The sequence below is a fragment of the Polistes dominula genome, unplaced genomic scaffold (genome assembly GCF_049000335.1).
Source record: "Polistes dominula isolate Pdom_NZ unplaced genomic scaffold, Pdom_raw_medaka contig_37, whole genome shotgun sequence".
Lineage (NCBI taxonomy): Eukaryota > Metazoa > Arthropoda > Insecta > Hymenoptera > Vespidae > Polistes > Polistes dominula.
This window is the reverse complement of record NW_028301169.1, coordinates 5,329,798-5,351,502: the sequence shown is the minus strand read 5'-3', so window position 1 is coordinate 5,351,502 and position 21,705 is coordinate 5,329,798. Positions and strand designations below refer to the sequence as shown.

Below are 21,705 nucleotides of genomic sequence, written 5' to 3'. Positions count from 1 at the left end.
GCTTGAAATATTTTTTGGTCAGGTTATCGCAAATACTTAAAAAATCGTGAATAAAGTTACATGGAATACCCTGTATATATGTATGTATGTATGTATGCATGTATTATTTTTAAACAAATTTATTTTTATACCCTATGTCAAAGTAGGCCAAAAGTCTCAAGATGAGTCGAAAAAATTAATTATTCTTTTTCAAGATTTCTTTAATTACGGTTTTTACTTTCTTTTTTGTTTCAAACTTTAAAACTTCGAGTTTAAAAGAGTCTTGAAAAGAGAATGATTAGTTTTTTAAATTAATTTTAACCTTTAGTTGCACTTCGGATTTTTTTTAATATTTTGTATTTACGTAAATTTTTATGTAAGTGCGTCTATAGAAGGGAAGAAGGAGATGTTAATAATAGCAATTTTTTTGTTCACAAAAAAAAAACGAAAATAGAACGCTTTCTGTCCGTTCGCGACCTTGATAACAGCTGACGTATTAAAAAAAAAGACAAATTATGTATACGACCAGGACGTTCAATGATGTCTACTATTTGTTCACCTGAAAACCGATAAAGGATAAAACGCAATACTTCTAACTGAAATTGCAAGATATAAACTCGATGAATAAAATTAGTTTATATATAAAATATGATTTTAATAAAATAATTATGTCATTTCTAACATTCAAATGGACGTTTTAAAAATATTTATCTCATTTTATATGTTATGTATTATAACACGTGGATGAATTGAAAAGTTTTGTGATCAACACAGAAAAAATATTTTTTTTCGGTCGAACTCGCGCTTATTTTAAGCAAGCTTTTTTAAAAATAAAAATATAATAATAAAAATAATTAAAAAAATTTTATAATATATTATAATTGGATAGTATAGTAATATTAAAAATATAAGATTTTTTGTTTAGTGAAGCTAAAATATTATATTCCAAATTTTTTATATAAAAAAGTAAATAAAAAGAAGATACTTTTTCAGTTGAATTTAGTATAAAAAAAAAAAATAACAGTATTTTCAAGTCCATTATATTGACAATTAATAATAATTTAATCGAATAAGTTAAAATCAATTCTTCAACTGTTTTAGTCTTAATAATTTGATTAAAAGAAAAAAAGGAATAAAATTTTTCGATAAATATAGCAACCGAATTTTAAAAAACACTTATAGAAACTTTTGGCCCGTCCTGTATAATATTATACTCCTATCAACGATCTGTAAAAGATAAACGGGATAATATGATAGAATAAAATTCCACGTATTTACGATATCCACGTTGAACTGATATAAGAATGAGTTATATTTATCTACAGAGCCGCATTTGCCACATGATGTATTGACCACAAAAATCGAGATCTCACTTTTTACATTTCATTATCTAACATTTTATTATAAGACTTTTTACACCTCGTAAAGAACAACAGCTAAAAAAAAAAGAAAAAAACCAATCCAACATATTTGCTAAAACCAAATCCAAAGAAAAATATTGAGCCTATTTTTGAGTATGATCGAAAAAAGAAACAAAAAAATTGTTTCTATATTCGGATAAAAAATTTGCTATCCTATTCACATATTTTGAATATTATTTAATAGATTTGCTTACGAGTTAACTGAAACAAATCGTTTTCTTTTAAGAAGTAAGTACACAATGATTTTACCTTTTTAGATTTTTCAAGAGTATAAATGCGGCCCAGTTTATCTATCTTACGCATTATGTTCTTCGTGTAAATAACAGTTAAGTGTACGCGTGATCCTAGACGTATGTAATACGATATATCTTACGGTGTCGGAATGCAATAGTTCTGAAGTATATTCTTTTGTAACATGTTCTACGTAAGTACTTAACTATGTCCGTCTAAGTTACTAACTTTAACTCTGACAGTGAGAAAAAAATGAAAAGAAATAATTTTTATATGCGTTCCGAGAAAATGATAATTATAAGTGTTTATTTAAAAGAAAAAGAAAAAACAAAGACTGATCTCGCATCTCTCTTAGACGTTATCAAAGTTCTCCGATGACCTTGAATAAATAAATTCGTTATTTCTCGATTAATCAGATATCAGTACCGATTAAAATCGATAAAAACTATTATCTCCGAGTTAAGGAACTTAATTCGAATCAATTATCAAAGTTGATTTACCATTGGTAAATTTCTTTTACTCTTTTTTTTCTTTTTCATTTTTAATATTCAAAGCTTAACATGCCATGTGACTTTTAAGTCACAGACTTGTTATGATTGATTTCAATTTTGTGGATAAAAAATTAAAATTTTTAATATTTTTTCAAGGATAATTTTATATATGTAATTGTATTAATAAATAAATAATTAAATTATATAATACTATCATTTTTACATATAAAATATTTTTCAAAAATTGATTTATTGAATTTCAATATTTCTTTTTGATAAAATTCTTGTTTGAAAAAAATAAAATAACATAAAATTATTATTATTATTTTAATTTATAAGGTCAAAATCCTAAAAGTTTTTGTAATCATGAATAAAATAAATTAAAACGAGAAAGGAAAAAGTATTTAAAAAAGTGTTTAAGAGGACTGATATCAAGAAGATAACAATCATCGAATGTATTTAAGAAGAATGTATTTAATAATGTATAAGAATGTGTTAAGAAAGTATTTAAAAAAGTGTTTAAGAGGACTAATATCAAGAAGACAACAATCATCGAATGTATGTCAAATTTCTCTCGAAGTATCCAATCAGAGGAGAGTCAATTATGGCACGTATGAATATATTTGGCATGACCGGTCGACCTCGACGAAGTGTAGTAAGTACCTGCCTGCTTACTTCTTACGTGTAATGTCGTAATCGAAAGTAGTGTGTAGTAAGCAGGACCGCATTTACATTGAAGTGCATTAGGTACAACCTAGGACACTTCAATTTTCTCCGACACGGTATTTTCAAATCTAACTCCTTACATCAAACAACCCAGTATATCCGCTAGAATTACAAAAAGAAAAATTTTGTTTGATAAGAATAGGTTCAAAACTTTTCAACTTACCTTCATACATATATGTATTTTTTAAATTAAACCTGATTTATATATTTTCATATAACTGAATATATAAAGTAATGAGTAAACTAGCACAAATTATTGTATTATATATGTATGTTAGTAAAAATAAATGATTGCAGAAATACCTCGTTTACTTTAATTTTTAATAAATATAAACCAAAAATATATTTATATAAATTATATTATTTTAAAATTATTTTTATGAGATCTCATCGAAATTTTGTACCTAAGGATTTAAAAAAAAAAAGAGAAAAACAAAACAAAACTAAATACAGCCCTGCTAGTAAGTAGTAACATGACTCTTCACAAGAGCAAAAGGCGGTGAGAATTCGATCGAAAATTCTGTTCCTTGTATAGAAAACGTAACCTTCTTTTCTAATATGGTACGGATCCCTCGATATATAAAAGCGTTAAGAGATATCGTTTATTTCCGTTCTGTGTTCTCATCGCGAAGTATATAGCGCGAATAAAAAAAGAAAATCGAACATGTTAATATATTGTTTAAAAATAACCGTACAGTGATAATAAATCAGATAGCAAAAAATCAATGAAAGTCGAGGATTTTTAAAATGTAATTTTGAAAACAATATCAAAATATCAAACGATTTTAAATCCATGAATATGTACATATAATTATAACTTTAATATTAATCTCAAATAGTAAAATTAAATTTATTATTTATACAACTTTGTAACAATAAATTCGAATTTATTTAATCTTTATTGAGGATACATTATGAATATAATTTTAACTGTACGAAGATAAATTTAATAATTTTATTGGAAAACAATAAATTTGGATCATTATCATTTTTTGTTTAAAAGAAACTTTGATAATAATTCAAAATATAATTTGTAAAGGTTTGTTTAATTTAACATCGATATAAATTGGATGATAAAAATATTAATTCAATATTATATTTACAATAACAAATTCGAATCATTATTACTTTCGATATAGATAAAATTTGCGAACGAATCTAATTACAGATGTTAATATTTTGTAAACCTAATTTCAATATAAATCAAACGACAAAAAGATCTATTATAAACTTCCATAACATCAATTTAATTTCAATAAATAATTGAAAATAAAAAAATAAAACGAACCCGACTAATTATCATTTCTTTTAGGAATATATTAATATTTAAATGTGAACATAATAAAGGTACGATTTCAATATAAATTGAATGTGATAAGAAGAAGAATAAGAAAAAGAAATGAATTTCATACTTTCACTATTTCCGTTTTCGATTTAATTCTCCATCCGTTAGAAATTGAACAAATTCGTGTCAGTATTGTTTTTATTAAAGATACATTATTGTAGTCATGAGATAAAAGAGTAAATTTTATTACTGTTATACGAACTAGACACGCAAACTATACTTCGTCTTCCTGCCACGATATACGAAGTTGAATATTTAAGTTAAGAGAAATACTATAGTTATATACATATATATCCAAATTTTTATTCGGAATCATCTTCGAACCGGTCCTATTTCAAAAAAAAGAAAGAAAGAAAGAGAGATAGATTGCTATAAGCTTTGCATCATGGTTCTGGCTAACGTTCTCTCAAGGCTACACGTAAACCTTTTCTACTCTTTGCAAAAGAAAAAAAGTTTGTAAACGACTTGAAAGAAAGAATTATTTAATAATTTAAACAATTAATAATTGCTTTTTAAAACTTCTTTCGAGATTAATTTTCTTTTTCCAATTATAAAACTACAAGCTTAAGGCTAATTCTTATGAAATATTAGAAAAAAAAACAAATAATTGATTTTAATAAACACTTATAAACTTTTGGTCTTCCCTGTACGGAACTAAATTATTACAATTTGTTGTCAATTATTTTGAAATTAATATCTTTTGAATAAAAAATAAAAGAAATAGTTAGAAATGTTTTTCGCGTGTTTTTCCTCTTACATAAATTGATCGGTGGGTTACGTGAAGGGTGTAAGATATTTCTTAACAGGAAGTCAAAAAAGAATCCTTTAAAAAAATTTCTCGAATGAGAACACGTAATAAGAATCGTTAGATCGTTAGATAATCAAATATCAAAGTGTAGAAATGATCAAACAGAAAAAACGTTAATAGAAATGTATATAATTTCTTAATGAGAATCACTCAAATACAAACGTTCGTTGATCTATCCCTCCTATTCTTTCAGTCCCTCTTCTTCCTCTCCCTTTATTTTTCGATATCTCGATCGACAACGTAGGCTGAAACTCACGTGGGACGTAACTTTGAAAGAAGTTCGAACAAGTTGGCATGGTGGCATATCGTTCCTTCATCTTTAAAATGAGGAAGTAATAAGAAAAAGAAAAAAAGTATTATTATTATTATGTTATGGTTGAGCATAGAAAGAAAGAGTTAATGCTGTTCCCACAACATTGAATATATCTATGCGTTATATCACAACCCTTGAGAATGCATATGTAGTATCACTAATTACTAATTTCCACGGCGATAATGCGATATAACCAGGTTGTTGCAGTACAATATATATATATATATATATATAATTAGGGTGGGTCAAAAAAATCAATTTTTTTTTTTACAAGTGCCACGGAAAAATGGGTTGCTAGACACCTTAAAAAAATTCTCACCAAATATGAGCACTTAATTTTAATAGGAACATCCTCCGCATCGCAATTTTTTATTTTTTTCTCAGTCCAATAGAATAGAATTCATATCTCATCATTAATTGATTGTACAGAAAAATGTTCAAGACGAATTTTGTAGGAAATTTAATGCTCTACAAAAAAGGTATCTTATATTTTTTCCATAAACCTCACCATTTGAATGATATTGAAGATTTAAGTTTGATTATTTTAAAACAAATTTCATTTTTGTTTATGAATTTTATAACTCGACAATAAATGACTATTATAAAATGTGCAATACAAATTTTTGTAGGAAATTAACTGCTGTTATAAAAATGGTGTCTTATATTTTGGCGATTAAATTAAGCGTTCAAAAGATATTCATCATCAAACTTTCATGTGTACTGATTTTTGTCTCTGAATATCTTTTTTATTATAAATTATTTGTACTAATTGTTAATATTATTTTTATTTAATAATAAATAATATACCTTCAAATTCTGATGAGAATCGATTATTAATACGAGGTTGATGAAAAATATATATAGTAAGGTTAAATAAATTTCTTGTTTATTTAATTACTTCAGTATTTACTTTTTTAACACAATAACGATAATAATTCTTTAGAAAAACTATCACTTTCTTTTTCCTTTAAAATCACAATTCTAACAAATTTCTTTAATTCGTGGATCACCATTGTTCTCCCATAAATAAATTTCTACTTCCGTTATTTTCCATATCAAAAAGACAACAATTCTTTTATATATACATGTAAAAATAAATTATTTAATAAAAAAAAGGAAGCTTTCTCTCTCTATTTCTATCTTTCTCTAAACTACTTCAATCTACTTCATACTACATAAATATATTACACGATGTAATTTTCTGTAGAAAACCATTGAATGAACAGAAATATGTAAACCGACATAGAAATTTATCGCGTACGTGATAAATTGACGATGTTCAATTTATCCTGAATCATGTGTGATATTTTAAAACGCATTATCGACGGCTTCGTACGATATCAAATTATTCGAAAGAAGCACGTCTTCTTCGGAAGAACGGAAAAAAAAATATTACGACAACAAAAACGAGAAGAAAATAAAAAGAAACAAAAAATAATAAATAAATGTGAGAAATAATATACGTTCGTATTTTATATTTGTCGACATCGTCGTAAAGTGCAAAATATAACTTTGACACTATAGAGAGAAAGAGAAAATAAACGCATATATATGAATATACACATTTACTATCTCGCTCTAACTTATTGTCTTTCCCGATAATAAAACTTCGTATGCGATCGGAGACCTGGAACGTTCTGTTTAAAAAAAGAACAATAAAACTGATGGCGGGGGCGTCGATGAAAGCTTTCGATTCACTGTCCCATCGGGAATTCGAAAATTCCTCGAGTGCGAACTTGGAATGGCTTCTTTAGAAAATCGATTCATCAAAAGAAAACGTTGACAAGATTTCTTTCCCAATGTACATATATATACATATATATAGTATATAGTATATAGTATATAGTATATAGTATATATATATATATATATATATATATATATATATATATATATGTAGAGAGAGAGAGAGAGAGAGAGAGAGAGAGAGAGAGAAAATTTTGTTCGATAATTCCGTTTTTCTTTATCGAATTCACTATGGCCGACATCACTCATGAATCTCCGGATCGATATTCCCTATTTTTTTCTTCTTCCCCTTTTTTTCTGTTTATTTATTTTTTCCAACTTTATCTATATTTGTATTCGATAAAATATCGATAGAAACTAGTCACGGTTGATAATATGTATTCGATATTGTTAAAGTCGTCGTTGAAAATATAGCTTAGGATTTCTTTTTTTTATATTTACAATAAAGTTATATCTATATATTTCTCGCACGTGCAGTATTGTTTAAACGTATGTTTCGTATACGTATACGTGTGTGTATATAAAATTGTAAAAAAAAAGATGCATGTCCTCATGTATTCATATTTTTACGTACGCGTATCTCATAGACGTAAAGTTGTATAAGTGTGGTATGCATGAACATGTATATCTCGTAAATAAAAATACGTGTAAAAAAGAATAAAAACACTTATGATGATCTTTGCCTAGCTATGATATCAGAGTTTAAAGTGTTGTATTACGTAGTAACCTCCGTACATGCACACATTTACACGAATATACACTACTGGCCAAAAGTATAATAATTATCATTTTGTTTATTATTCAATCACAACAGTTATCTATGGTGATTTCTTTAAAAAACACGTATGTACCTAAATTGTGTATAACAAAAATTAAGCAATAATACAAAATATTTTTATTTCTCCATGACCATAAATAATTAGAATGTTTTATTCATAATTAATGAAAATTATATGTTTTCTAAATATTTTTCATAAATGAAAATATAGCACATTCATTATGCACGTTCCATATAAGAGACGATCGATATATCGAAAAAAATGTGACCGAATTGGAAACAATAGACAATATTTAGAGTGTTAGAGTCAAATGCAAGTTCTATTCGGGAAATCCATGTCACGATTATAACAACCCTAGTAAGCCACTCCGTATGAGAGATCAGTTGAAAGATTAAACGAAAGAACGAAAAGTGAAGAAGAGTGGGAGGAAAGGGAGAGAGGAAAAGGGGAGAGGAACGGAAGGCTTGGCTGCGTGTTATATACTACCTTCTGTATGACAACAAACACGCTTCATATTTACATAACAGAAGTTGAGATTCTTCGTATTAACTGACTCTTTATCCGAACTATATATATATATATATATATATATTATACAACTTTTGTTTAAAATACTTTTTTGTTAGATTATCGCAAGTACTTAAAAAATCCTGAGAAATATTACGTGGGACATCCTGTATATTTGTTTCATAAAGAACATTTATACTATGGACTACTCTTTTCCATATTAAAAATTATGAACATAAGTATATACACAATAAGTCCCAAAAGTATTCGTACTCCCACTGTATATTTAAAACAATCAATATTTTCTTTTAATACAGTCATTCAAAATTCCTATACATAGAAATTTATTTTACGATTATTAAACTTTTATTTTTAAGCATTGTATTACAAAAAAAGATATCAATTATTTTAAATTTATAATGGAAGTGAATACGAATACTCCTATGACTCGGTATACTTTCATCTTTCCGACATTTTGGTTTCCTATTATTCTACTCAATTTTCTATCATTTTTTCTTACACTTATCTACTTAAACATATAAAGTAAAAAAATAAATAAATACATATTATTTATATATAGTTTTGAAATCCTTTTGTACGAAAACTGAAATCCTTTACTACATATAAATATGTATATTTAACATATATCCGATATAGATTTGTAAATATATACAATATTTATATAAAATTAATATACTTTAAATTTGAATAAAAATTAATGTATTGAAAATAGTAAAATTCGATATATTTAAAAATTATATATCGAAATATAAAATTTAAATTTTTGTTTAATTTTGTTTTTTCAACTTGGCATAAATTTTTCAAGAAAATTAATGTATTTATTTATTATACCTATAAATATTATGGATATATTTGTTATTGTATATTTGGTATATATTTGGTATATTATGGATAAAGATGTTATTTAACAAAGAACAAATTATTTAAAAACTTATTTCCTGATTGTGACAAATAATTTCATCGTAATAAAGATGAGTACGGGTATAGGTATAGATATAGGTAAGGTATAGCTAAAGCTATAGCTATAGCTATATAATCATACTTCATACCGAACGAAATTTCGAATAAAACCTAACCTCAATATTACTTTCATAGGTGGAACACGAAATCCGTCAGGAATTTGAGAATACCAATTTATAACTTTTCTTTATATTAGTATATAGAAAACGGGAGAAAGTTTCTACATAAGAATTTCAAATCTTTTCTATTATTTATTTTTTTATTTGAGTTATATTTTTCTACTAAATTTTCAATAATTTTTACTATAAATTATCTCCATAAATATATAAAGTAAAAAATACATATATATATATATATATATATATATATATATATATTTCCACTAAAGTTTTAATAAAATATTTTAACAACGCCAACCCTTAACTCAACACCAAAAGTGATGGACAGATGACAGGTAAAATTCTAATTTTTGCCTATAACAAAAAATTAACATGTAACAATGTTAATATTATTACAATAATATAAAATATAAGTAATTTGTAAATCCTTAAATTCTAAAAATGTATAAACAATGTGTAAATAATAATATTAAAAAATATTAATATCTGTAAGAAAGTTAATTGAAAAATTGTAATAAAATAAAATATAAATAACTCATGAATATCTACACTCAAAGGTGAAAAACACTGAATAATATAATAACAATAATAATAATAATAATAATAATAATAATAATAATAATAAATATATATGTATAAAACTCTGACACATACCTATCATCGTGAAGACGTTTGAGGTCGGTCATCTCGCGCTCGAACTTAAATTTCGATACCTCGCAGATAAGAGCATCACGTTCGCCGATGACTTCTCTGAGTTCTCTCTGAAGTCTTTCGATTTCTGCATATTGTCGGCTGATCAATTGATTTTTCTCCTCGAGGATGGTTTCGACGTCGGAATCGAGTAAACCGGTTGTCGATTCGTTACTTACACCACCGCCTCCACCACCTCCAACAACACTGTTCAGTACCGCGCTCATACCGTTTTGTTTACCTTTTTCTTCTTCTTCACACGAATAAATCACACACGCGAAATTTCCCTTTTAAAACGTTTGCTATTTCCCCCGCCCCCCCCCAATTTCTATATTTTTTCTGTAATTTTTTTACTTTTCTTTTTTCCTTTATTTTATTTTATTTCAATTAAATCACTTGATAGCGTCAACCTTCCCGCGCAAGCGACTTCACTCCTTTCTTCTTCTTCTTCTTTCCAACAACAGTAGAAAAACAACACCAGAGAATAATGAAAGAATGAAATGGAAGAAGAATAAGAATGAGAATAAGAATAAGAATAAAAAGAAGAAGAAGAAGAATAAAATGAAAGAAGAGTAAGATGAATACGACACTTCTTTTTCTTCTTCTTTTCTCGCGCCTTTTACCGCGATCAAATAATACAACTTGTACAACATCGAAAATCTCGATCGCTAAACCTCGATCGAGCGTAGAGAGTCAAGTCAAGTTGCCGGTGATAACGCACATAACGGATGCACAGTCTACCGTGAGAAATCGACGACTAACCGCCCCCACGATACGGCACCGTTTCATCCCAGCTTCGCCATCTTGCGAGACTCTCCTCCTTACCTCTCTTTGTCCCACGTCCCGGTCCGAATTCCGTATCGTTCCAGTTCTCCAGTCACACTCTAAGCACCGCCTTCTTCGTACCCCCACTTCCTTACTCTGTTCGTAATAGTACTACTCGCTTATACTCCCGCGCTTGCGCTCTCGTGTTATTTGCGCCGCCAAACTGCAGCGCCGTCTTTAGATAAAGATCTAAAGGGAGAAGGAAAGAAAAAGAGAGAGAGAGAGAGAAAAAGATAGATAACAATTACGCGCCATTTTTGGGACGTTCAAATACCAGTTTCTTTTATTTTTCTTTTTTTCCTTTTAAGTTCAAATGTGCAAAAAAGACAGATTTTACTATTCTACTATCTCTTTTATATTTTCTATTCTTTGAATATTCTTCTGTTTTTAACTAAATTTTTATTTCTGTTGTTATATTAAAAATTAGCAAATGTATTTATCCTTGAATTATTATTGAAAATTTATAATGAAACAAATGAGCTTGTAATAATTAACTCATCATTATTTATCGTTAAGTTAAAGCATCATTTACGAAATTATTTGTCCTTTTTTATTTCTATCTGATTATTGATATATTATTGTAAATGATCTGATGGTATTTGTTTGTTTCTAATTAATATTTTACTTTATTTAATCATTATTTTCAAACGTGAAAACTAATTTATATTAATTATGTTTGAAGATAATAGTAAACTTTGTTATTAACATTATTAATTACAAATTACGAATCGACACGAAATACGTAAATGTACGAACGAACTGAAAAATATATTAATATAATGCAAATGGTGCAAATCTGCATTATAAATTACAAACATGATAACTTAAAACAATTCAAAACTCAAATTTAAATTTTATTATTAATGTAAGATTTTGTATCTTATAATAAATTATGTGCGCAAATATTTAAATGGACATTACTTATTATGTAACTAACAATTACGATAGTTTTTTAACAACCGATAATCAACTTAATATAACGTAACAATTAATAGTTTCTATTTGATAAAAATATAGATGGAAACATAATATAATATTATTCGAAAATTTATATCAATGATTATATGCGTATGGTATTGAGTGTGTTTAATAACAAAAATATACTTTGTATAATCTAACGTAATACATAACAGATATTTTAAACAAGATTGTACTGCAATATTAATACCATATATTTTAAATATGTACTTTATTAAGAATATAAATTATTGTGTGAAAAAAATTATTATATTTCGAAGTAGTATAGAGTTTAATTTTAAAACAATAATCGAAAAGTTTAGTCTTTTGTTCTCCAGATTGATACATGTACTGAAAATCATTTAACATTTAATATTCGTCGACACTACCACATGGATAATTTTTAAAAATGTGCACATTTATCATACGTATAACGTAACATTTAGTTGTTGCATTGATATTTAATAACAAGTTCGAATTAATTTTGTAATGATGAAAATAAGATAAAATTTTGTATGTTCTTTCACACATTTATAAAGAAAAATAAATAACTTTTTAACGGTAATATATTAAGAATATATACATAAAATACTTATTGAAAAATACTAGAATAAAAAAAATATTTTAACAATGATAGTAATGAACTATAAACTAAGTGAATATAATATTACACAATTTGTTGTAAATGCTTTTATAATAAATAAAAGTTTTCTTTGTTTTTCAATGAAAATTTCCCAAAATATACCTAATGTACAAAATAAAGATAATTAAAAATATTATATTTCAATAAAGAATATATTATTTAATAATAGAAATTCTATATATATATATATATATATATAAACGTTTAATATTTGTTTTTAAATATATATCGTATAGCCAATGAGACATTTTACTGATATTTTAATAGCTTCTGCATATTTATGCAAAGCTTTGTAATATATATAAAATTATTCGTTTTTTAAGTGCACTTTTTCCATGTATCCATTTTGTTAATTCAATTCACTTGCCACTGTAATGAATAAATTATTTTCATTAAAATCTGATTAAAAATAATTTATATTAATTCAATTTTTAAGTTATATTAGAAATATTAATATATAAAGAATAAATTTTAAGCTTTCCGCATTAGATTAATCATACTTTATACCTTTAATTGATTTTGTCCACTCATATTACCAGCTTCTTCTTCCCGTTTTACAATTTCCAATGCATGTTTCTGTTTTCTTCTAACTGATTCAATATCTTTTATACCTCGTTTTTCTTGTTCCGCTATTCTTTTCTCTGCAGCTTCCATTTGCCTTCGTCGTCTTGTTTCCTACAAAACAAATGAATTTATGTAAAGTAACCATAATAAAAATTTTGATGAATACATTATAAGATTATCAGGTTTGTTTATAAATTTTTCTCATGTAAAGTAACAACTTATATTTTAAACTAATTAAAATTGTATTGCTTAATCATACTGTACCTTTTATAATTTAAAATTGCATAAAATTTAATTAAAATTCTTCTAAAAGATACATATATTTAATTAATAAGAATATTAATAGATGAATGTACATACCCGTGATCATGTACATAATATAATAAATGTTAAAGTACATGTATAACCTTAGAAATTAATATACTTACCAAATCAGGTGTTAAATCTTCATATGATGATGATTCCTTGCAACAAGATCCACACAAATTCCCCATATTGCAGATGAAAATAAATTATTGATTAGAAAGTATTACAACTTTTTCTAAGCTTGTATTAATTATAGAAATAGACAAAAGCAAAGCTCGATCTATTGCGTCCAACTGTCAACAGTGTTCAGCAGGTTGTCAACTTGTTGCGCGTTTCAGCTTAAAAAATTCTAGATACTAAATTATTACTAAATAAACTGTAAAAAGGAAAAATAAGTGAAAATCGTAATTTTTAACATTTTATAATTTATAATTTAAATGAAAAATATCTTTAATTCAAATTATATTAAAATAAAATTTTTTACATACACGAGTATAAATTAAATAACAAATTTATATTTCAAAAAATTGTTTACAAATATATCTCAATATTTATATCTAACTATGATATTTGTCAGAACATAACTGTTAATTACATTTAAAAACGCAACTTATTTAGAAATATAATTTTCTATATAAATGACCTTAGAAAACAATTGTAGTAAAAATTAATAAAAATAGATGCTAAATTATATATTAATAAATGTTACATATATATACTTATTAAAAGTACTTAATCTGTACAATCTAGTGTTACATCTTATTGTTAAATGATTGTATTTAATTAATTATCTGGATTTAAAGCACCATCTAGTAACTGAATATTTAAACTAATTTGAAATAATAATCGTAGAATTACATCTCTATTTACAAATATATATAATTATACTATATCTTATAAAATACACATACTTGTTAATATTATATATTGTATGTATAATACTATTATAATAGAACAATTTTTATATTTTATTTAATAAACTATTTCTTATAATATCATACATAAAATTAATAAAAATTTTTTAAATGAACAGATCGTAGTGTGTAAAAATGCTGCCATTGTTGTTCTTATATTTTATAATTATATATTTGTTATTAAGTATAACTTTTAAATGTAATTATATGTTATAGTTTCTGATATAAAATCTTATGACAAACCGATAACCAAGCTTACTGAGAAAAAAATAAATTAACATATATAGAGTTTTATCAGGTACTTGTAATATAATTATTGTATATTAATTCCCTTTTCATTTTCTTTATTTTTATTAGGTGTGGCATTAAGTTTAGATAATTTTCTTAAAGACATCCTTCTAGACTTCCTAGATTCAACTTTGTACTTAAACCCTGGCAATAACTTACAATTAGTATTATAATTAGAATTATGATTTGTCATAGTTTTCGGTGACGATGATTGTTTTTTCAAAGTACTTAAATCTGAAAAATATATTTTTCGCTTTTGTCTTCCTTTCGTAAACAATTTACCAGGTGTCGTAAAAAACTTAGATTCATTATTAATATTGTTCTCCATTGTTTTGAGTTTCTTTTTATTGTTTTCACAAATATTCCATCTTGCTAAAACTTTTTCATAATTTTCATTGTATGATATAGGACTGGATAATGGAGAAACATTCTTCTTACTTGGAATTACGTTAATATTAGTATTTTTCTTTTCATCGGGTATAGTTAGAGTTGAATTAAACGTAGAGTTTATAGAAGATGCATCTAATACTGTTAACTTATTGTCCAAATAATTGTGATAATCTTCGCAGGACATTAACATTTTCATAAACTGAGAACTATTATCAGATGGTTTGTTAGAATTAACATCTAATATCGATTTACTGTTTGATTTTGTTTTCTTTTGTTCTTCGATTATATTACATGCTGAATTAATTTCCATCATTTTCTTTGCCGTGTCGAAACATCTACGTCTTTTTTTGACTATTTCTGACAAAAGTGTTTTACTAAAATCATCAGTGTTATTCAAGTATTCAGAATCCAAATCATTTTTGCGTTTATTAGTTACTTTTACTTTCTCATTTCTATTTTTGTCATTGCAAGAAGAATTTCCTGGTATTGAATATAAGTAAGAACTGTCTGAATCCTCAGTTTTTGGTTCCGACTTTAGAATTGAACTTCTTTTTTTCATTTTAATCTTTAAATCGTTTGTACTGTCCAATGAAGCCATCTGTTTTTCACAAATTGAAACAACACGATCCATATTTAATGAATTATTATCTTTTACTGGAGGTGCAGATAATAAATCTTTTTTTTCATTAGGATATAATCTTTTGCAATGAGCTTCTAAATACTCAAATGATGAGTCGGTAGAACAAGATGGTTCAGGAGATACATCACGTGGCTTATTTTTTTGGGTTTTAAAAATACTTATCGGTGTCTTACGATAAACTTTTTTTCTAGGGTTCAGGAGAGATGATTCAGGAGATATATCGCATAGTTTATTTTCTTGTGTCTTAAAAATACTTATCGGTGTTTTACGATAAACTTTTTTTCTAGGGTTAGTTAATTCTGGTGTCTTTATCTTAGGAGAATCTAAATTTATCATATTCTCGTTGTTCGTAGTTGAATTAAAAGAATTGACATTTTTTGATACTTCTCCACTTGGTGATACATTTACCGTTGTAGAAAACAATTGTTGTGGCATAGATTCATTTTCTATGTTACACATTTTGTTTAGTTCTTTACTTATTTTATCAAAATTAATAAGAGAAATATTGCTGGCATTAAGAGTATTGTTTAAAATAGACTCTTCGATAATTGTTATTAATTTTTTAGTAAACTTCTGTGGTGAAGCAATATATTTGTCAGAAAGACGTCTATAGATTTCTTGTTTCGTTAACTCAGCTTCTGTTGGATTTAATTTGCCATCCAATGCGTACAGTATGTTACCAAATTTTATATTATTTTGAGATATCAATGAATGATCTTCCATATCATTTTCTATTGCAAATTCACTATTCATGCTACTCTTACCTTTGGATATATTATTATCACATTTTTCTCCAACTACTGGCTTTAGACTTTGTGATTCTGAAATAATCAAGTTACTAATTAACATTATTATTGAAAATAATAATCTAATTTATATATTAGAAGTTCCTTAAGTGTTCTTAATACAAGTTGATGTTAGTACATGTTTATCTAGAATATTTAGAATTATAATTTAAAATATAATGACTTACGAAAATGGTTTAAAGAATGAGTGAAATTATTGCCTCGACGACGACGTAAAGCCATTCTTAAATATGCACAACAAAATAACACTAGATAGTTCGTAACGTCGTAGAATTTAATCTGAATTCAATAGATTATCGTAACGACAGTTAACACGAGCACGTCGAATTAATTCGAAATAAAAAAATATGGCGCTAGTATACTCGAGCGCTATCTTACGATGAGAAAAATGCACTAACAATGCATTAAGTAACTAAACTCATTGGTTAGTTCACACAAGAAGAGCGATCGACATAGGAAAATAACTAGTAAACACGACTGGAAAAAAAAGGAAAGATCATTTTTGGAAATAGCCGCTAGGTTTCGTTATGTTCGCTAATTTCAGGTTTATAACGTCATATTTTTCATTGACAATTGTTGAAAAACTGCATCATTAGCAATTGTATTAATGTTTTTTTAATTTAAAAAAAATAATATTTATTTAATAATGGTAAATAAATGTATTGTTCATGGGTGTACAAGTGAACGAGTCAAGGATCATAATAAGAATGCTAAATTAAATCAGAAAAATACGTCTTTATTCACTGTAACACAGGTAATATAACCTTAATTGATAGTTATTAATTACTAATATAAAAAAATGCAATGATGCAAATGGTAAAAAGTCTAGTCTTGTAAAAAGTGCAATTTACGATAATAAATTACAATTTACTTTTAATTGGACTTTTTTAATTTAGTTTTCCATCCTTTACTCAACTGCGACTAGATAAGATGAAATTGAATAGATTTACACAGCAAGTTGGCGATAATATATGTTTGATTTAATTATAAAATAATAAACAATTTTTTCTTATTGCTTTAACTCTTAAGTACAATAGTTATGTGGCGTCCCGCACCTGCTTGGTGCTGACACCCCATGGCAGTGCTGTCAGATCGTGGGTAAATCTTACCCTCTCCCTGTGCCACTGGTATTGCACACAATGAAAGTTTTCCATGTCCGTGTGTTTGGGATGTCGAAAGAAGTCGAGTGTAACCGAAGTTGGCGGTTGGCCACGAAGTGGCACACTATGAAAGCGACTCGTGTTCATGTGTTCGGACACTCGTGTTTCGACACGAGTCGCTTTCATAGTGTGCCACTCCGGCGTGCCCGCCAACTTCGGTTACACTCGACTTCTTTCGACATCCCAAACACACGGACATGGAAAACTTTCATTGTGTGCAATCCCAGTGGCACAGGGAGAGGGTAAGATTTGCCCACGATCTGACAGCACTGCCCCATGGTTGACTATCCGTAGCTCTGACGTCTCTCACTAGGACGGTGCCGACATCTCGTGGCTGCCTGCGCTAACTTCGGCAGACGTATCAAAAAATTACTAGAGGTGCGCGTGTCCAGCAGCGACACTTTCTGCCTCGGCTTTGTAACCAGACCATGATGTAGAGGCGGCCGATTAGTCAGAATTCGCGGCGAAATTGCGCCTGGGAATCTGATTAGTCGGGCCTAGTAACGTACCTCCCGGATTCATCTCCTCGCTCCTCGGAGATCATCGATCCAACGGATTTCTCGATATGAGTTCTATATCAATCGCCAAGCTTATCAGTCGAAAGCGCTTACTCTCTCTTTCATATCAATTTATCATTCTGTATCTCATTGTGCGTGTGTGTATAAATTCTGTATCGTGTTGAATAAAATCTGTTCTGAGAGATCACAAATAAAAAGGTGAAATCCCTTGTCGTGTCCGGCTTTCTCATTGGTCGTTACGGTGGTCAGTAACTAACCATTCAGCCCGCGGTCACTGGATTTCCCACAGTTACATTTCCGCGACAATAAACTAGGTTTTAAAAACCTGATCCTGTGGGGAACAAGGTTAACGGAAAAGGTTGATCTGGAGATTTACGCGATAGTCGTCAATTAAAGTAACAAAAATATATAAATTTATTAACAAGATACAACTAAACTCTTGGACGCCATATATAGGACTAACTTACATTTCGACCGTTACGTTCAACTTGGGTTTAGTTAGTCTAGTACCCGCATAGGGAGGAAGGGCGCCAGTGTGCCGCGTCGATACACTAGGCACGTATCGCCACAACCACTCCCTCCCTAACATTTAACCTATCTTATTCTTAACAATATGTACAGTCTTTGAGGTTAATAATCTTTGGTACCTAATAAGTTTTAAATTGCACAGTTTTCTTTTCTTGTAGGTTTTCAAAAAACGCTGGTTTTAAACGTTCTGTAGACATATTTGTTGCTATTCCTTTGTAATCTATTTTAAAAACATGATCTGTCAGTCTTTCTATTATTGGAAATGGTCCTTCGTATGGTGCGTCTAATGACTTTTTCATTGCGTCTACTCTTACAAAAACATGGGTGCAGCTGTACAAGGTTTTGTGTACGAAAGGTTTGCTTTTTATATGATGTGCTGTTGGTACAGGACGTATTCTTCTCATATGTTCTCTGAATTTTTCTATATACATCTGTGGATTATCTGGTAGCTCTTCATTTAGAAAAAATTCTCCGGGAAGTCTTAGCGTTACTCCATATAGCATTTCTGCTGCGCTTGCTTTTAAATCTTCCTTATAGCTAGTACGTAAACCTAATAAAACTGTTGGTAAAATATCAACCCATTCTGTTGAACCGCTACAAATTATAGCTGTTTTGAGAGATCGATGCCATCGCTCTATTATTCCATTTGAAGCTGGATGATAAGCTGTTGTGCGAGTTCTCGTGCAACCTAAAAGTTTAGTCAGTGCATTAAATAATTGAGATTCGAATTGTGTACCTTGGTCTGTAGTAATCGTAACCGGAGCTCCAAATCTAGCGATCCATGTGCTATATAATGCGGTTGCTACTGTGTCAGCTGTTATATCTTTTATTGGAGTGGCTTCAGGCCATCTTGTAAAACGATCTATCATTGTAAGACAATATGTATATCCTTTTGATGGTGGTAATGGTCCTACGATATCTATATGGATGTGTTCGAATCGTCCCTTGGGTACCTCTATTTTTTCCGGAGTGATTTTATTATGGCGTTGTATTTTGCTTTTCTGGCACTTAATGCATGTTCTACTCCATTCTCTGATGTCTGCGTTCATTTTTGGCCATACGAAACTTTTCGCGATGATTCTCTTGGTGTTTCTACCACTGGGATGCGATAAGTTATGGGTGGCATTGAAAATTCTTTTACGTAGACTGTTCGGTACGTATGGACGTATATCATCTTTCTCTATGTCACAATACAGGTAGGAGTTTGAATCGTTTATTCTAATTTTGTACAGCTTCCACATAGGCATGCTTCCCTTTAAAATCTGTTGAAGTTCTTCATCTGTAGTTTGTTCTCTGATGAGTTCTTCAGTGGAGATTATGGTTGGCATGTCAATTTGCTCGATTCTCGATAGCGTGTCTGCTATTTGGTTATTTTGGCCTGTTATATGTACTATTTTTGTTGTAAATTGGCCGATATAATCTAGGTGTCTTAATTGTCTTGGAGTGGCTTTGTCGGATTTCTGGTGAAAAGCTTGAGTCAATGGTTTATGGTCGGTTTGTATAGTTATGTCTTGGCCTTCTAGAAGATGTTTGAAAAATTTTATACTTTTGTAGATGGCCAAAAGTTCTCGATCATAAGTGCTATATTTGAGTTGAGCTTTTTCGAGTTTTCTAGAGAAAAATCCGAGAGGTTTCCATTCGTCATTTTCCAATTGTTCCAAGACAGCTCCAATCGCCTTGTCTGAAGCATCAGTTGATAATCGTAGTTTTGCGTTTTCCTTAGGATAGTGTAGCAGTGATGTATCTGATATTTGTTTTTTACATAACTCAAATGCTTCTTCTGTGAGTGGAGTCCATTTTATCGGACGTTTGTCTCTTTTTTTGTTCCAGTTAGTAAGGAGTTTAGCAATATATGAGTTTCTGCTGCTTTTGGTATAAACCTCCTATAGAAATTTAGTATACCTAGAAAACGTCTTAGGTCTGTTATCGTTTTAGGTTTGGGGTAATTCTGAATTGCCTGAACTCGTTCTGTCAACGGTGCAATACCAGCAGAGCTTATTTCAAAACCCAAATACCTGACTTTTTCCTTTGCCAATATGCATTTGTCTATATTTATAGATAAACCGTATTCCTCTAATCTTTTAAATACTGTTTGTAGATGTTGGTAATGTTCTTCTACTGATTTAGAAGCTATTAATATGTCATCTATATAGCAATAACAGTAGTGAAGGTTACGTAATACCGTGTCCATAAATCTCTGGAAAGATTGTGCTGCATTGCATAAACCAAAAGGCATTACCAGATATTCGAATAAACCGAATGGTGTAATTAATGCTGTTTTTTCTCTGTCTTCAGGAGCTATGGGAATTTGATGATAAGCACGAGCGAGATCTAAAACTGAGTATATTTTTGAGCCTTCTAACTGATGTGTAAAGTCGTGTATATGAGGAAGAGGATACCTATCTGGTTGAGTTATACTATTGAGCCTACGGTAGTCACCGCATGGTCTCCATTCTCCAGTTTTCTTCCTTACCATATGTAAAGGACTAGCCCATTGACTTTTTGACGGTTGACAAATACCTTGTTTTAGCATTAATTCGAATTCTTTTTTTGCAGCTTTAAGTTTTTCGGGTGGAAGACGTCTCGCTTTTTCTGTAATTGGAGGGCCTTTAGTTACTATGTAATGTTGAACTCGATGCTTTGTACTATTGGTGAAGTTTGGCTTGGTGATCGCCACGAATTTCCTTAGCAGCTCGTGACATCCACTACTGCTATTGATCGTAGTAATTGTGGGGTGACTGGAATTGCTAATTTCACCTCTGCTAGAAAGTTGCGTTTTGCCATCAATCAATTTTTTATTTTTTATGTCCACCAGTAAATTATAATATCCTAGGAAATCTACTCCCAAAATTGCTCTTGTTGTTTTTGCAACTGTGAACTTCCATATAAATTGTCTACGTAAGCCTAGGTTTATGGAAAGTACTTTTTTACCATACGTATGAATGGTTGAACCGTTTGCAGCATATAGGTTATATTCGCTGTCTAATGTTCTCCTGTCACCAGATGTTTTTGGGATAACAGATATATCAG

General features: G+C 28.7%; 3 protein-coding genes and 1 long non-coding RNA gene across 5 annotated transcripts in view; 1 reads left to right on the top strand and 3 right to left on the bottom strand.

The window, feature by feature from the left end:
- Positions 1-10,955, bottom strand: part of siz (Brefeldin-resistant Arf-GEF family protein schizo) — a 105,414-nt gene extending 94,459 nt beyond the window's left edge. Inside the window, exon 1 of one of the 2 annotated variants that reach the window (XM_015333185.2) lies at positions 10,101-10,955. In XM_015333185.2, the coding sequence (XP_015188671.1) occupies positions 10,101-10,363 (263 nt within the window). In that variant the 5' untranslated portion in view covers positions 10,364-10,955. The remainder of the gene's footprint in view (positions 1-10,100) is intronic. The other variant, XM_015333192.2, reaches the window with a different exon arrangement.
- A 1,178-nt stretch (positions 10,956-12,133) lies between these two features.
- Svip (small VCP interacting protein) lies at positions 12,134-13,751 on the bottom strand. Its single transcript, XM_015333182.2, has 3 exons — positions 13,554-13,751; positions 13,069-13,236; positions 12,134-12,930 (listed from the first exon to the last, which is right to left on the bottom strand). Exons 1-3 carry the CDS (start codon positions 13,617-13,619, stop codon positions 12,916-12,918), a joined length of 249 nt encoding a protein of 82 aa, XP_015188668.1. The 5' UTR covers positions 13,620-13,751; the 3' UTR covers positions 12,134-12,915.
- A 357-nt stretch (positions 13,752-14,108) lies between these two features.
- Positions 14,109-16,835, bottom strand: LOC107072898 (uncharacterized). Its single transcript, XM_015333208.2, has 2 exons — positions 16,637-16,835; positions 14,109-16,484 (listed from the first exon to the last, which is right to left on the bottom strand). Exons 1-2 carry the CDS (start codon positions 16,689-16,691, stop codon positions 14,659-14,661), a joined length of 1,881 nt encoding a protein of 626 aa, XP_015188694.1. The 5' UTR covers positions 16,692-16,835; the 3' UTR covers positions 14,109-14,658.
- Positions 16,836-17,737: 902 nt separating this feature from the next.
- LOC149030460 (uncharacterized) lies at positions 17,738-18,344 on the top strand. Its single transcript, XR_016178824.1, has 2 exons — positions 17,738-17,871; positions 17,924-18,344. It is a non-coding gene; the product is annotated as an uncharacterized LOC149030460 (long non-coding RNA).
- Positions 18,345-21,705: the final 3,361 nt, after the last annotated feature.